The sequence below is a fragment of the Doryrhamphus excisus genome, linkage group LG18 (genome assembly GCF_037039965.1).
Source record: "Doryrhamphus excisus strain RoL-2023G ecotype Guam linkage group LG18, RoL_Dexc_Guam_v1.1, whole genome shotgun sequence".
NCBI lineage: Eukaryota > Metazoa > Chordata > Actinopteri > Syngnathiformes > Syngnathidae > Doryrhamphus > Doryrhamphus excisus.
Window position 1 is genome coordinate 8,553,442 of NC_136374.1, and position 14,520 is coordinate 8,567,961.

The 14,520-nt window shown below is 39.7% G+C and overlaps 1 protein-coding gene across 1 annotated transcript; it reads right to left on the bottom strand.

Annotated features, from left to right (window-relative positions):
* Nucleotides 1-4,653: 4,653 nt before the first annotated feature.
* On the bottom strand, nucleotides 4,654-14,461 carry dctn2 (dynactin 2 (p50)). Its single transcript, XM_058055561.2, has 14 exons — nucleotides 14,253-14,461; nucleotides 13,881-13,949; nucleotides 10,165-10,261; nucleotides 10,017-10,078; nucleotides 9,728-9,826; nucleotides 9,482-9,642; nucleotides 8,874-9,027; nucleotides 8,735-8,800; nucleotides 8,550-8,588; nucleotides 8,355-8,432; nucleotides 8,119-8,190; nucleotides 6,824-6,926; nucleotides 5,264-5,355; nucleotides 4,654-5,162 (listed from the first exon to the last, which is right to left on the bottom strand). Exons 1-14 carry the CDS (start codon nucleotides 14,286-14,288, stop codon nucleotides 5,076-5,078), a joined length of 1,215 nt encoding a protein of 404 aa, XP_057911544.2. The 5' UTR covers nucleotides 14,289-14,461; the 3' UTR covers nucleotides 4,654-5,075.
* Between the last annotated feature and the right edge of the window lie 59 nt (nucleotides 14,462-14,520).

The window sequence follows — 14,520 nt, forward strand, 5'->3', positions numbered from 1 at the left end:
TGAGCACGTTACCTTTACGTGACAGCTCGAGCGATTATTTGTCTAGCCAATCGAGAGAAAGCAGTTAAGCCGTTCTCCTTGGTGACATCCAATAGCGGCGCAGAGGCGGGGTTTGTGGAGAGCAGGTTAGTGACTCTTTCGCCTATGTAGTTTGTACTAGGAAGCGGTTGTGATGCAGTCAGAAGACGGCCAGGACGAATTTGGGGCGTATGGGAGTCACATGAAAGGAATGATGCAATGCTTGGCAACCCGTTTCTAGCTTGGGATAACACCAGCAGAATCCCAACATGTTTTATTAAATAGCTCCAAAGGAACACACTAAAAAAAAATCTAAAAATATACATATATGCATGCAATGTCGAAGAATTGTTTGTTTCCGGAAATACTAAAGCTATTTTTTCCCTCGTTCACCCCCCTCCTCGCACACCTTACATCAGATGAACCATAATTATCAATCACCGTAAGAGTTTGTGTGACTTTTTAAAAACGTTTGTCTGTCCGAAGTTTGTCGTTTGACGCTGTAATGTTTTTGATGCTATGACGTTCCACGCCCACTTTAGCTTTTTTTTTGTTTTCAATTCCCAGTGATAATGGCGGTAGAACAACCACTATCTCGTCCTCTACAGAGTGGACTTATGGAGTTCTGGTGCGGACATTTAAGTAAACACATGTTCGGAATTACGTCATAGGCGCGGACCCGTTTTCTGTGACTTCCGGGTGCGAGCAAAACAAGCGAGAGCGCGCCGAAATCCCTCACTCTTGTCTTGTAGGTCAGCTTTAATACTACTAGTACGACTATTATTGTTATTAACACTTTCTGACACGATTAGATATTTTTGTACTCTTATTATTATTGAGTATATTATACTGTTATTATTAAATAACCAAATGAAAGTGTAGTAATAAATGTAATACGACCTAAATATATATGTGTGTGTGTGTGTGTTTATTATATTGTTGATGAATGAATACATGAATATGGAATTAATTCTATGCAATATCAATATTAGAAATACAGTAGTTAGTATAGTAGCGTGTTTATATGATAAAAATGAGCATATAATTCTCATTGTACTAGAAATCATAGGAATCAAGTAATTAATTTCTATGATATTATTGATGAATGAATATGGTATCCAATTTTAATGAATTATCTATATTGTGTTTTTTTTAAACAGCAATAAATACGGTAGTTAATAAGGTAGCATGTTTGCTTATACTTTGCTTATATTTATTATTATTGTACTATAAATCACAGCAATGCATTTGATTTGGAATAAGTATATCAAGGTATTTTGTAAAAAGAGTTTTAAATATTGTATATATTTTTTAATAATACAATAATTACTATAGCATTATCTGTTTTATTAATTTTATTATCAGATTAATGTAATATTTATATACGGTATATATTTTATTTTTTATTCATAATTATTTCATTTGCAATAAGTACATGTATTTCTACAAATCAATATATATTTTTAATATGTAAAAAAATGAAAATATACTACATACTCTGGCTACATAAATAAGTTTTTATAATATTACCACCACAAATTGATATGTATTTTACAAAGATTATGTATATATTTGTATTATGATTGTTTCATTATTAGTATAATTGTATATATGAACACTACATTTAACATTTGCTATGTATTATATATTTTATATTCATGATTATGTTGCTGGAATACTTTGTGTTTGTGGTCATTAGATGTATTGAGTCCACTACAGTTAAATGATCAGTATACTAAAATGCCCTTTAAAATAAACGTTAAATATTGAATATGTATTTTTAAAATTAGTAGAAATTATACTTCATGTTATTCATGTGGGTAGCATGTTTGTATATTTGACCAAAAAAATGTAAGCCCCATAGATAAAGTGTACTGTGTGTTACGAGTCTATTAGCTAGTCTGGCTGTGTTAATATGAAATGAAATGAATGCCAACTATGTGTTTGTGTACGAGTTAATCCCTTGGCTGCACGTGGTTATTTATAGCCAGTGGGCAGTAGACATTCCATAAATGTACAGTAGATGAAATACATAGAAAGGATGTACTAGTTAATGCCTTGGCACCACGTGGTCACGTATAGGAAAGGTGCCACAAAAAACATGGAGATGATTGATTTGCATAAGGTATAGGTAAAGGGTGAAAGAGTTCACGTAAGTTAAGTGCTAACAAAGTCAGCATGGCGACATAAACAAGATGTTCTCCCCCCCCCCCCCCCCCGCCCCCCCCCCCCCCCCGCCCCCCTCCCGCCCCCCTCCCGCCCTGACTGAGGCCCATAGCAACAGCGCCAAGCAGCGAATAGCGAGCTTAAACACTTGTCTCTAGGACCGCTTCAAGCGCTGCAGGAAGCACCGGCAAAACGTCACGGCTCCAGTGGCTGTTGCTGAGTAGTTCGGCACACTTGGACCAGAACCCTCCCCTTATCCCACACCCCCCACCCCCGCCCCTCATAGTCTCTCTCCTCACCCTCCTCCACCTCCGGGGGCCGGGGCTGTCTGTTTACTTTGTCAGGATCTTTAGCGCACCTTGTTTACAGCCTCGTGCTGCTCATGTTGCATCATTTCCATTTGTTGTGCATAATTACAACAATTATTATAATTTTGTCACGTGACAAAACAAAAAGGTCACATAAAAAAAGTGTTGATCATTGTGCTTGTAGATTGCATCCTACTTATCAAAACATTACAAAACATTGACAAAAACACCCAAATTTTGGGGAGAAAGTCATCCACACATTACTTTTTTTATGGGTGAAACCATTTAAGGAGCTGAGGGTAAAGAAGTCTAACTTGAGTTTTAAAGTGGAGATGTTAAGGCGCCACAACACCGTTGACTGCTACTGTTTTAAAGTAACGGGCGTGGTACTCAACATGAGTTCAATACCCAGTTACAAACCATGGCAGTCACATGTTTTCAGGTGTTTCTTGCTGCAAAAATAATAATTATTGTAGTTCCTGGTCTGGGGAATTTCCATCCACTGCATCGCCGCCTGCCCTCAGTCAAGACTCCACACCCAGTCGCTTCACCCCTATACACACACACACACACACACACACACACACACACAGCAGCTGTCGGAAAGCATCCTCTCTGAGCTCAAAGCACTGATACAGCCGTTAATGCGCTGATAAACTAAACCCTCTTCCCTTCCACTTTAACATGTCCTTGTGTCTTCTGTATGTACTATTACTATAGAAATTCAATGTAGGTATACATTAAAATAGTCAGTGTACAGCTTGTATTGCAGTGTAGCTGCCAACACACAGATTAGATTAGCATCAAAATAGCTGGCAACACATGCGAGTGGCAAGATAATTGTGTGGTAGTTTCGGTGTGTGTGTGTGTGGGGGGGGGGGGGGTGGCAACACAGATTGCATTGTAAAATTCCTGTGTTTATCAGTGTGACTTTTGATATGATAAACGCTGACGTTCTAAAATGCTGTGTTTTTTCAATGGGAGTTCTGTATTATAAAATCCTGTTTTTCAATGAGGGTTCTGGATTATAATCTGGTTTATAATGCAGTTGTACTGCACATTTAAAAAATCAGTGGTTTTCAGTGGGAGTTCTGTATTATTATTCATCACTCCTTTTGGTGCCGTTCAGTGTTATGGTCTAATTGACTACAGATGCTCTGGCAGATAGCATATGAGGACACGCATATGCAGTATAACATGATCTGCTGTACGTACAGTGGGTGGTATGTCTCTGGGAGGACACGCCCTTCTAAAACAACTCTGGAATATCCCCTTCGTGTAGGAGATTTATCTCATTTTAATAAAAACATTTACAGCCATATGCCCTAAATGTTTGATTACATAGACGTATATATAATGCAAGTACTGGAGTACAACGAAGCAACAGGAGGTGATCATACCAAATGCCTCCCCACTCACGGTGCAACCAACAATGTAACTACACCACACAGTATGTGGGTATTGAAATAAAGGCTTACACAGTAATACACTAATGTACAACCCTCAAGGCATGCTGGGTAACTTCATGTTGGGGTAATGTGCGCGTGGGCTTCCTGGCATGCACAACTGTTTAAATGCGACTATGTGGTGATCAACTGCATATATGACATTTTGTAATATATGCCAAAAATGATAACCTGGTATATGAGAAACAAACTCTAAGTATACAGTAATTGATGAGACATGGAGATGGGATGGCATTACATACATGATCCACCCTCGGCCATTTCTGTGTGGAGTTTGTATCTTTTCTCAGTGCATGCGTGGGTTTTCTCCGGGTACTCCGGTTTTCTCACACATTCCAAAAACATGCTAGGTTAATTGGTGACTCCAAATTGTCCATAGGTATGAATGTGAGTGTGAATGGTTGTTTGTCTATATGTGCCCTGTGATTGACTGGCCACCAGTCCAGGGTGTACCCCACCTCTCGCCCGAAGACAGCTGGGATAGGCTCCAACAACCCCTGCAACCCTCGTGAGGAAAATGCGATAGAAAATGAATGAATGCATACATGATTGCATGAATACTACTCAGTGTTTCAGTCTAAAATAGTATAAAGTGCTGCCACCTACTGCTGCCAATGAGAATAACAATGGAACAGTACAAAAGTTGTACAATGTCCTACATAGATCCACAGTTAGTGTAATTAATACAACTGGGCTGAGTTAATCATTTATTGATGGGTTTGCGTGACCACAATATAGTTGACTGGAAGGCAATGAGGAAGCGGGTGAATCATATAAATACAAATGACTGAGCTTGAGCAAAGAAAATGGGTATGGAGGAATATTTACACTTTTTTCCTTCTGAGGCCCTTACTTTTAACACAGAACGCGTGTATTTTAATTTATACAGTATGCATCCAACATTGCTGGGAGCCAATTAATAGAACTAAGTATACAGTACAAATGTCACCTTTCAAAATGGTCTTAACTTTCCGTTTCCTTTCTGAGTGGAAAAGGCGGAGGTGGAGGGAAGGAGCGTTAAGGAAGGGAGAGTCAGAAAAGAAGTCATTGAGTCCCACCCTGCTGCTCTCCAGCTAACTTATCTCTTCATGTGTCCTTGTGTAGGTCCTGTCCTGCTTTATTGAGACACCTGCTTCATCCTCTGGTCCAATGCTGCAAAGTTCTCTTCGATGGCCACCAGGTTCTCCTTCATGGTCTGCTGGACCTGACGGCAACAATACGGTGATTGGTTTACACACAAATAGCAGGTATTCACGCGACAGTGTGTATGATATTACTGCAGTGTGTATACGGTTAGCGTCTTGCCTGAGTCAGCAGAGTGTTGTTGTCCTTCAGAGAGTTGTTGATCATTTGCTGAGTCGTGTCCAGATGTGTCAGCAGCTGGCCGAACTGCATGGCTGTGCGAACAAAACATCGGTCTACTCGTGGAGCTTTATTCTACCACCGATATCGCATGTCAATTATCAACAGTACATCTCATGTACGTTTGGCCTTTCATGAAAAGTACCATCAAGTATCTCCTGTATATTTGGTTAATAAGTACAACATCTCATGTAAAAAGCTCAATCTTATGCATCAATACCTCATATAAATAAGTACACTTTCATGTCAATTTGGCAAATACAAATATATGTACATTTGGCTGATATACAGTAGGTACAACATAAGTATACCTCATGTAAAAGTATTATTAAAAAGTGTAATACCTTGTGCAAATTTGGCCATTAAAAGAAAAATATAATATGTTAACCTGTCTGATAAAGAGTGTAATATTACAAGTAAATTTGGCGGATAAAAGTAAATGATAAGAGAAATTATATTGTGTACTGTAATTGATAAAGTGTCATTTGTCATGTCACTTTGACTGACAGGTCATAATGTTTTCTAAAAGAGTAATATCTTGTAAATGTGGCTGACAGGTGTATTATCTCATGTAAAAGGACTAAAAGTATAATATGTTATGCAAGTGTGTGTAATACAGTGGAACCTCTGTTCGCTTCTGCCCTGGTTAGTGGGTTTTTTGGTTAACAACCAAAATGTCCATCGCGACATTGCCTCAGTTTGTGTGCATTCTCTGGTTAATGTACAACATAGCTGGTCGTGTTGAGTCTTGTGTTGTTCATACATTGCACGAGTCCAACTGTGTTCTTAATGTATTTTTTTAAATCACAAAACATCCTAGTAAGCAGTCCATGAGCTAACTAAACAAAATGGTAACTTCAGTTCACACAGAACTGTAAAAACGTGTTTTCTGTTAACATTTGTGGCTTTCTGGAACAGATTCATTGGATTTGCATTATTTATTATGGGAAAAATTGTTTTGGTTACACCAGGTTAGAGTTGGTCAAATTAATGATGCTAACCAAGCTTACACTGTGTGTCATGTAAGTGTGTCTGATAAAAGTAGAGCTCATAAATGATAAGAAGTGTAATATATTGTGTAAATGTGTCTAATAAAAGTGCAATACACCATGCAAATGACAATAAAAAGCGTAAAATGTCATGTAAGTGTGTCTGATAAGTGTAATGTATTTGCAAATGAATAGTGCAAGACTTAGTTAATTCTAATATATCGGGATTCTTTGTTACATGGCGTTCAAACAAGTTGCGTCAACGGTGATGCAGCTTCACAGCGTTCTATGTGATTTTTTAACCGATAATTGTGCGCCCCTCCCCCACCCGTCTACATAAATGCCATCAGCCCAACTCTCATGGGTGTCATCTTAGGGTTTGGATTTTTCTCGCCCCCCTTTAAATGGAGAAATACCGTGCCAGTCATTTAGCCATATTGCATATGAGTGTGTGTGTGTGTGTGTGTGTAAGGTGACAACAACAAAGCCAGTTGTCAAGACGTGTGTGTGTTACCTTGCTCGTGCAGCTCCTTGACAGCAACGAGTCTGTGGACCACCTGGGGCACAGAGGTGGACATGGCCTCCCACTTCTGCACCGTGTCATAAAGCTGTGACAGCTAAGAACAAAAACACACAAAAAGGATGCGAGAGGCTGAGACTCCATAGCCTCGCTGTAAGCCTTAGCCAGTAAATATCATCACCATCAGTGACACGAGGTCGGTGGTACATGTATGCTGTATATTTTACCTCTATTATGACCATTTCTTTTTATTTAATGGCAGATAGAAGTACGTTTTTATCCATCCTCCAAGTAGAAGAAATCTCTTTGTGGTAAATTATTCGATACGCAACTACATCAAATCAAAGAGATATCAATTTTAGAAATATGGTCATTATTTGAAAAAATAATAATATACAATCTTAAGTATGGATGTCCAATAATATAATATATAATTAGCACCGCGGTATCAGCTTAAAAATGTGATATTGGTATTGAGATCTTCCCTTTAATATGAACCAATGTAGAGCACGTACCACAAACTTTGCATTTGCGGAGATTTCAGCACAATGCAGTTAGCACTGTGTCACTCAAACCTTATCTTCGAAGAAATAAAACCCTACTTAACTAAGAAGAGCGACATCATAGCTCATAATGACCCACCAGCTTCAATTAATTCAAGGGCAGGTTAATATCCCGCCTACCATTCTTTCTCATAGTGTCTTAAAGAAAGTGCTAAAACATCACACAGCAATATAATATAATATAATATAATATAATATGTAGATAACAACAGACAAGCCAATACCTACAAATTATGCACAATAACCAACAACTATGTGAGCTCTAAACATACAATTTATTCGCCATTTACAACAACATCACAGCAAAGCACTCTGGGAAACAGGAAGAGAGCCTGCATTGAGTGGTGATTGTACTGTGTACTATGCTGCCATATGTGCTGCCCTTTAAGTGAAGTAAAAGGTAATTACTTTCAATAAGCGCCTTTCTACAAATAAATTTAAGGGGTCAGCTTGCGGCGAAAAAATGTCTTACCCTTGGGGGGGGGGGGGCATGACAAAAATAACTGAGAAACACAACTTTTACTTGTAGGGATCCACTGTAGTGAGAGTTAAAAAACAGTTTGCTTTCCACCCATTTTCATGAGCAGTGTGTGCCCTCTAGCGGCCAACTGTGTGTGTAGCATTTTAAAAACGTAAGGACACTTGAACTTCAGATGAATAAAATCCTTGACAAGACCTTTTTTCTCCCTGTTAATGTAGGCAAATGTGAGACATTGTTACACTGACCTTATTTTGTGTGTCAGCATCCTCAATGGCTGTTTTGTGTTTGGCAATCTCATTCATCTTTCCAAGGACGCTCTTTAATGGGTGATGGGAAATGAAAAGATGAAATACGCTGTTAGATACCGCACATAACTCCACATGCCAACGCTGTCATTATTTGTCATTTTGTGTTTGTTGCATTAGAAAATCAACTCTTCGTTGTACATTTACCGAGTCCACATAGCCGATGACGTACGTACCTGAAGTCTGGCTTCCACTTGATCCAAAGTAGCTGAGTCCAGTGCACTGACTCTGGCCTGCAGAAGTTCTAAAGTATCCTGAAGTTAAAAGTTAATAAGCAACTATGAGCTCAGCAGTAATAAATAAAGTGATGTCATGCTTGTATGGCTCTCTGGCTGAACATCTGACAGAGACACAAGTGTTTGACTACTCACCATCAGACTGGCTCCTTGAATGCCAGCACTCAGGGGTCCCTGCAAGTAATCAAATGTCAGTAGTCCATTTTATTTTATTTCTTTTCATCTTTTTTTCCAGTAGTCCATTTTAGTAAATGTGCATTTTATATGCACGTGTGTAGGTGTAAGAGAAAACTAGTGTATGGAATTAGTGTGACGTCTACCTGCTTTTCTGATCCTGAGCCAACAGCCACTTCCAGCTCTGCAAGACGCTTCTCCAATTCTGCCATCTACAGTGTGAACCAGGTAATGCATGTAAAAAAAACAACATGATATCTACTGTCAATTCAGCCATTTTCTGACCTTGGCAGACTCGTTGAACTTCTCCTGCTCAGGTCTGCTGTGCAGCTCGTACAGAACCATGCCATCAGGGCCCTTGGCTGACGTCGGCAGCTTGCTGTCTCCCGCAGAGCAGCTGCGACTGCCCTTTGCCGCCTCCAGCTGTGTGAGCAGACGCCTGAGGGAGAGATGAGACAAATACAGGTTAGTGGTGGCCGCATCCTCTGACCTTCATCAACATGCTCACTGGACACTTCGTTAGGTACACCGGCCGAGTCTTCTTTTACCCCCCCCCCCCCCCCAAAAAAAACCACTGCATCTCACAAAAGTACTTTCATTTCCATCAGCATGTTGTTTGCAATAATTTGCAATTTGCAGAACCACACCTCCCCCATTGCCAGCAGCACTTATGCAGCCTCCAGACCACGGCACTACCACCAGGCATGACACAATTATTTTGCTACTCACTTGTGTTGCCAGCTATTTAGATAATAACGTGTATGTCACTTTCAATGAATAGTAAATCATCATTGCTGTACAATGACTGCAAATGACGTTGTCCTTTGAAAAGATGATATAATGCCTGCTGAAATGTGAGCCGTTTACTCACATACTGTAGGTTTGTGTATCACCTGGCCAGTGCTCCATCTGGATCAGCCAGGTTGATGTGTGCCTGCGGCCCAAGCAGTGAATCGAGGTGAGCAGAGACCAGCTGCTGTTTGAGCTGGGCCGCCTGCTGGGCGAGGACCACCGGGGTCAGGCGTTCCTCTGCATTGCTCTCTTTTGTGACAGTCTGGCAGCAGAGGGGCACGCCATGGGTCAGATGATATCATGAGTGTGAGTGGATTTATAGAATCAACCCATCTATTACTGTCTACCTGGATGTTTTCCACTTCTTGACTGAGCTCCTGGATTTCGGTCACTAGGCGCTGGTACTTTTGCTGGGGAGTCTCCTTGACGCCACAACCTTCTCCAAGCTGCACGACAAGTAAGAACACTGATAACTACTAAACATCGGTAACAAAGAGCCAAAATCATGTGATCACACAGCACCATCATCATTGCTGTCGGAGAAAACAAAACAATAATGCTGTTTGCTTCTGTCACATGGAATAGCTTCTAATATAATTACACGGGTCGACAGTGTACAGAACAGACTGTACTCACTATTTCAAAATCTCCTGACTCATAGCCCACTCTTCTGCTTTTACTGATTCTGTCTGAGAAGTCTGTGCAAAAAAGAACCAGAGATAAAAGTCAATAGTGTCACAAAAAAGCCCTATATGGACTTCAGAATTGTCCGCTGGAAACTGACCCAGTCCCTTTGTGTTGACATGCTTGTCCTTGAACTTGTCATAAGCAGCATTGGGGTTGACCACGATTCTCTCCACACTGTCACTGCAGAGCTCCTCCTGAAGATGGAAAACCACAAATTTCAAGTTAAAAAAAAAAGGCTGAAAAGGTTTAAAGAGACAAGACAGCAACGTCTTCAAAAATGAGAACATTTTGCTTAGGGCAGTGCGTCCCAACCTTTACTGAGCCAAGGCACATATTTTACAAAAGAAAAATCTCATGGCAGCTCACCGAGTGTGCCATAACTTATTCTGTATGAATGGCAACAGGTGAGTACCTCCTGCCATCTGGTAGAGCATTTCATAGTTCTGCCTGTCACCATGCATCACTGGTGAAATTGGATAATACAATGGTTGGGAAGCACTGGATTAAAAAGCATACCGTGGCTTCCAATTGGCAGGAAAACTTGATTGCACCCCAATAATGGCTTTAGAATTCCAAATTACAGCCACGGATGAATGAAAACATTAAAATGATGCAGATTAGTCTGGGCTGGATTTCATTGGATGATTTCAGTTTGATTAATACGGCTCCAATTCATGTTTAAAAACTCATTCATGAAAAGGTCTACAACAGTGAATGGAATAAGGAACCAAAAGCTTCATGTCGTCACACATCTAGATGGTTGATCAGGTGGATTTATGATCATGAACTCACTTATTACAACACAACTAAGTCCTGGCTTCAAGAACATAAAATAAGACAAGACTTGGGGGGGAAGGTGGGGGGAAGACAGGGAGAGTTAGTCAGGCTCTTACCAGCTCCTTGGGTTTCCAAAGAGAGTTAGAAAGTATTGGAAGAGCATAGGGAGATAAAAAAGGTCGCGGGCCAGGGGGAGAGAAAGACAACACAGATTAATGTGGTTATCACATGCCACACATACACACACACACACACACAAACACAGCAGGGTCAGCTGACTGAGGAGAGGGAAAGAAGATAAGCAGTAAATGCAGAAAAGCCTAAAATAATCTTACAACATAGCTCCTTTCTCCTGTGGTCAGTTGGCAAAATGCTGCAGTGAGGTAGGGTTCTCTACCAACTCTATAAACTACAGATGAATTATGGCAGACAACCACAATGTATCCCACCGGATAGTGTCTATAAGTGTCTGTAAGGCATTCAGAAGACATAAATACGTGATAATATATAGTATTCTACACTCACTAAGTATCTGTAATATTTGGTGAGACACATACAAGCACTAGACACGATTGCTGGAATAACAGACTTATATTTAAGGTTTAAATTATCATCTCGGAAAGGGCACAATAATCCCCAATAAAAACACGCGCTACTGTTGTATCTGTAATCCACGCAAAGTAGCGCTCAACTCTGAAGCCCAGTGTCACTTGCTGTCTGCCTGCTACTCTGCTCTCTCAGCACTGGAACACATTTATGGCAACACACATATTATTTATGTCTTAAATGGCTCATTTACTCGTATTATAACGACAATATTGGGTAATACCAATGTAAACATATGAAGGGCTATAATAATTTTAAAAAGAAAATTGAAAAGGTTGTAAACATTTTTTTAAGCATGGAAATACTTTTATAAATAAAGAACCCTACTAATAAGGAAATTCACTTGTCACGGTCAGGTGTAGAATCAATTAACTACTGTAAATAACAGAATAATGTACCACCGTAGAATAACATCCTAACGATGAAGAATTTGAAGCCCTCTAAATTTGTGTGAAAAGAAGATAGTGTCACATGCAATCAAAAGTGTAGAGGCCTTTAAAACACCAGTGGTAGTCAGGGCAATGAGGTTAGCCATGAAGAAGCTGCTTGAGCATGACAAGTTAGAGGGGAAACACTTCTTTCTCTATGTACACAGACATACACTTGTAGTGAAGACTTGCAATTGTTTTGTTTTTTTTTTGATAGCAATACTTGTGATGAAAAGGTCAATTTTTTTAATTGCATATAATGTTCTGATTGAAAACAGAGGAAGGAAAAGTGATCTCAGTATAACAAAATCATGCATCAAAATAAGGAATACCATTAAGTTGACTAGGACTAAAATGCAGCCTTACTTGGACAAACTAGACTCCGAGGAGAGGTGGGTTAGAGTCAAAACAAGGGCATTGGGAAAGGGAGGAGCCAATAAGGAAACATGGAAGGGGAAAATGCCCGTTAGCGTTTGAATCTGCTTCGTTCACTTCACATTTAACAACTGGGCCACTAAAAAAATATACTTTCACAAAAGTCATATAATGCAATTAGATGTACTAGTTTGACTTATTTCTGAATCAAATTCAGTGTTTCCCATATATTCATTAATCAATAGCAGTGAAAAATAGATTTGGGTATTGGGTATTACGTACATTTGGCTCTACTATTTTGGGGTGGGTGCTACCCGTTTCTCCTTGCTCGTGAACACTTTATGATGGGACTTTTGTGTCGCTAGTTACGACTCAATTGCAATTGTGTGGGAGACACTGAAGTTGATAGCATCGTATTTCCTACAACAGTGGCATCCACACTATTAAAGGCTATCAAATCATAACAAAATGAAATAACAGAATTTAATGTTCTATTTTGAATCTGGTTACAATCCACCAATCCGGTCAATGCTTGTAAATTTGCCCCGATCTTAAAGGGGAACTGTACTTTTTAAAATTGATTTTGCCCATCATTCACAACCCTTATGTGAAACAGGAACGCATATTCTGTGCATTTTAACAAGAAAAAACAACACCGTATGAGCAAGCTAACGATGCACAGCATTGGGATGTTGCAACAACATTTTACAGTTTCATATTCATGCTGTGATCATGCATTACCACGTACTGATAATAACATGTAATACTTACAGTATCTTGCTGTATTTTGATGATTTAAAACATTAACAAAACTTCTTTCCTAGGTGCATCGCTGTCAAATTACCCTACAATAACCTATTAGCTACACTATAACGACAATACTGACAATATCTGCTCTCATTGGGATGGCTGTGTCTTCCAGCACAAGACGTGTGCTCCAGTCCACGGGTAAAAAATGCAGACAGCAAACGAGCATCTTGTTGAGCCTTTGTAGCAAAATTGAGAGCAAGGCAGAGACTAGTGATGCAGAGACTAGCGGCGAGTGAGGTGTTGTTTTAATCCGCCAATTAGTGATTTTGTGTTAGCTGCTACAATAACCATATTGCTGTAACTTGAGTTGACTATGAGTCCATTATGTAAATGGAACACTGTCTGTGTTTTTACTTTGTGAAATAGGTACTTTTCATGACGTCCATTGTTCGCTAGCTTATACTAACATGTTTTCTCGTGCTTAAATGCACAGAAAAGGGAAAGAAATGTTTCACATTAGGATTGTGAATGATGGGCTAAATAAATAAATGAAAAATGCAGTTCCCCTTAAGTGTTTGCATTGGATTAATAACATTGAAGACTCCTGGTAGAGGGCGAGTACTCTCTTCATTCAAGTAAATGAACGCCCAATACCACTATACGAGGAAATACGGTACTTAGCCTATGTAGAAATTGGACCAAAAGACTTAATAATATGCAATAACAATGTCATTTCAATGTTAGTGTCCATTCAGAGTGAACTGATTTGAATTGTTTACAAAGGAAAGCAAATGTATTTGGATGGTCATATACTGTTTGTACCTAAGCGTTTTTAAACATTATTGAGACATTCTATTCATTTAAACATTCCTCTTACCGACTCAAACTGAGCTTGATCATCTTCTGGGAGGTCACCTGTCTCGTACACATCCGGTTCGTTGAAGGCCTATGAAAAAAAGTCAATAGAACAATAAAATGAGATGATTTAGAAGTAGCGTCCTTTAGCCTGGCCAACGCCCCGGCTCATTCAAACATGCAAAAAGAGCCCCAAATGGCTTTTTACACACCAAACTCGGTCGGCCACGTAAGTAGACAATTAACTGGTAAAAACAATTATACTTATATGTTTTATAGCGCTCCTAAAAAAATAGCAAACAGCTGAGTCAACGATGCTAGCACAAACCCAGCTGCCAGGGCTAGGCTAATATGATATCGCTCGCCAAGCTATCTGCTAGCATTAGCTACTTACAATTCCTGGTAAATTCGCGTATTTAGGGTCAGCCATTGTGTGCGAGATTAGACGCGACGCCGACACAACTATATTGACTAAATTGTGCGTTCACAAACTTATCGATTAACTGAACCAAATTATGACAAAAAGCAATAGGAGTCAGCGACAACCGGAGGCTTCCGACTCGATGGATTTGACAGTATGCCTGGTGTGCGTTGGGTTTGTGTATAGCGATCACGAGTGGGCGGTGTTGCTGTGTAGGCTTTGCAAGCGGAGTCACACTCAA

What these genes read in the sequence shown, in the direction of transcription:
- dctn2 (XM_058055561.2), bottom strand. Translation starts at nt 14,288, where the DNA reads ATGGCTGACCCTAAATACGCGAATTTACCAGGAATT. An exon ending in TGTCAACACAAAGGGACTGG is followed by an intron (nt 10,079 to 10,164) that starts GTCAGTTTCCAG and finishes TTTTTTGCACAG; the next exon opens with ACTTCTCAGACAGAATCAGT. An exon ending in ATGCTGACACACAAAATAAG is followed by an intron (nt 6,927 to 8,118) that starts GTCAGTGTAACA and finishes TTTTGTTCTTAG; the next exon opens with CTGTCACAGCTTTATGACAC.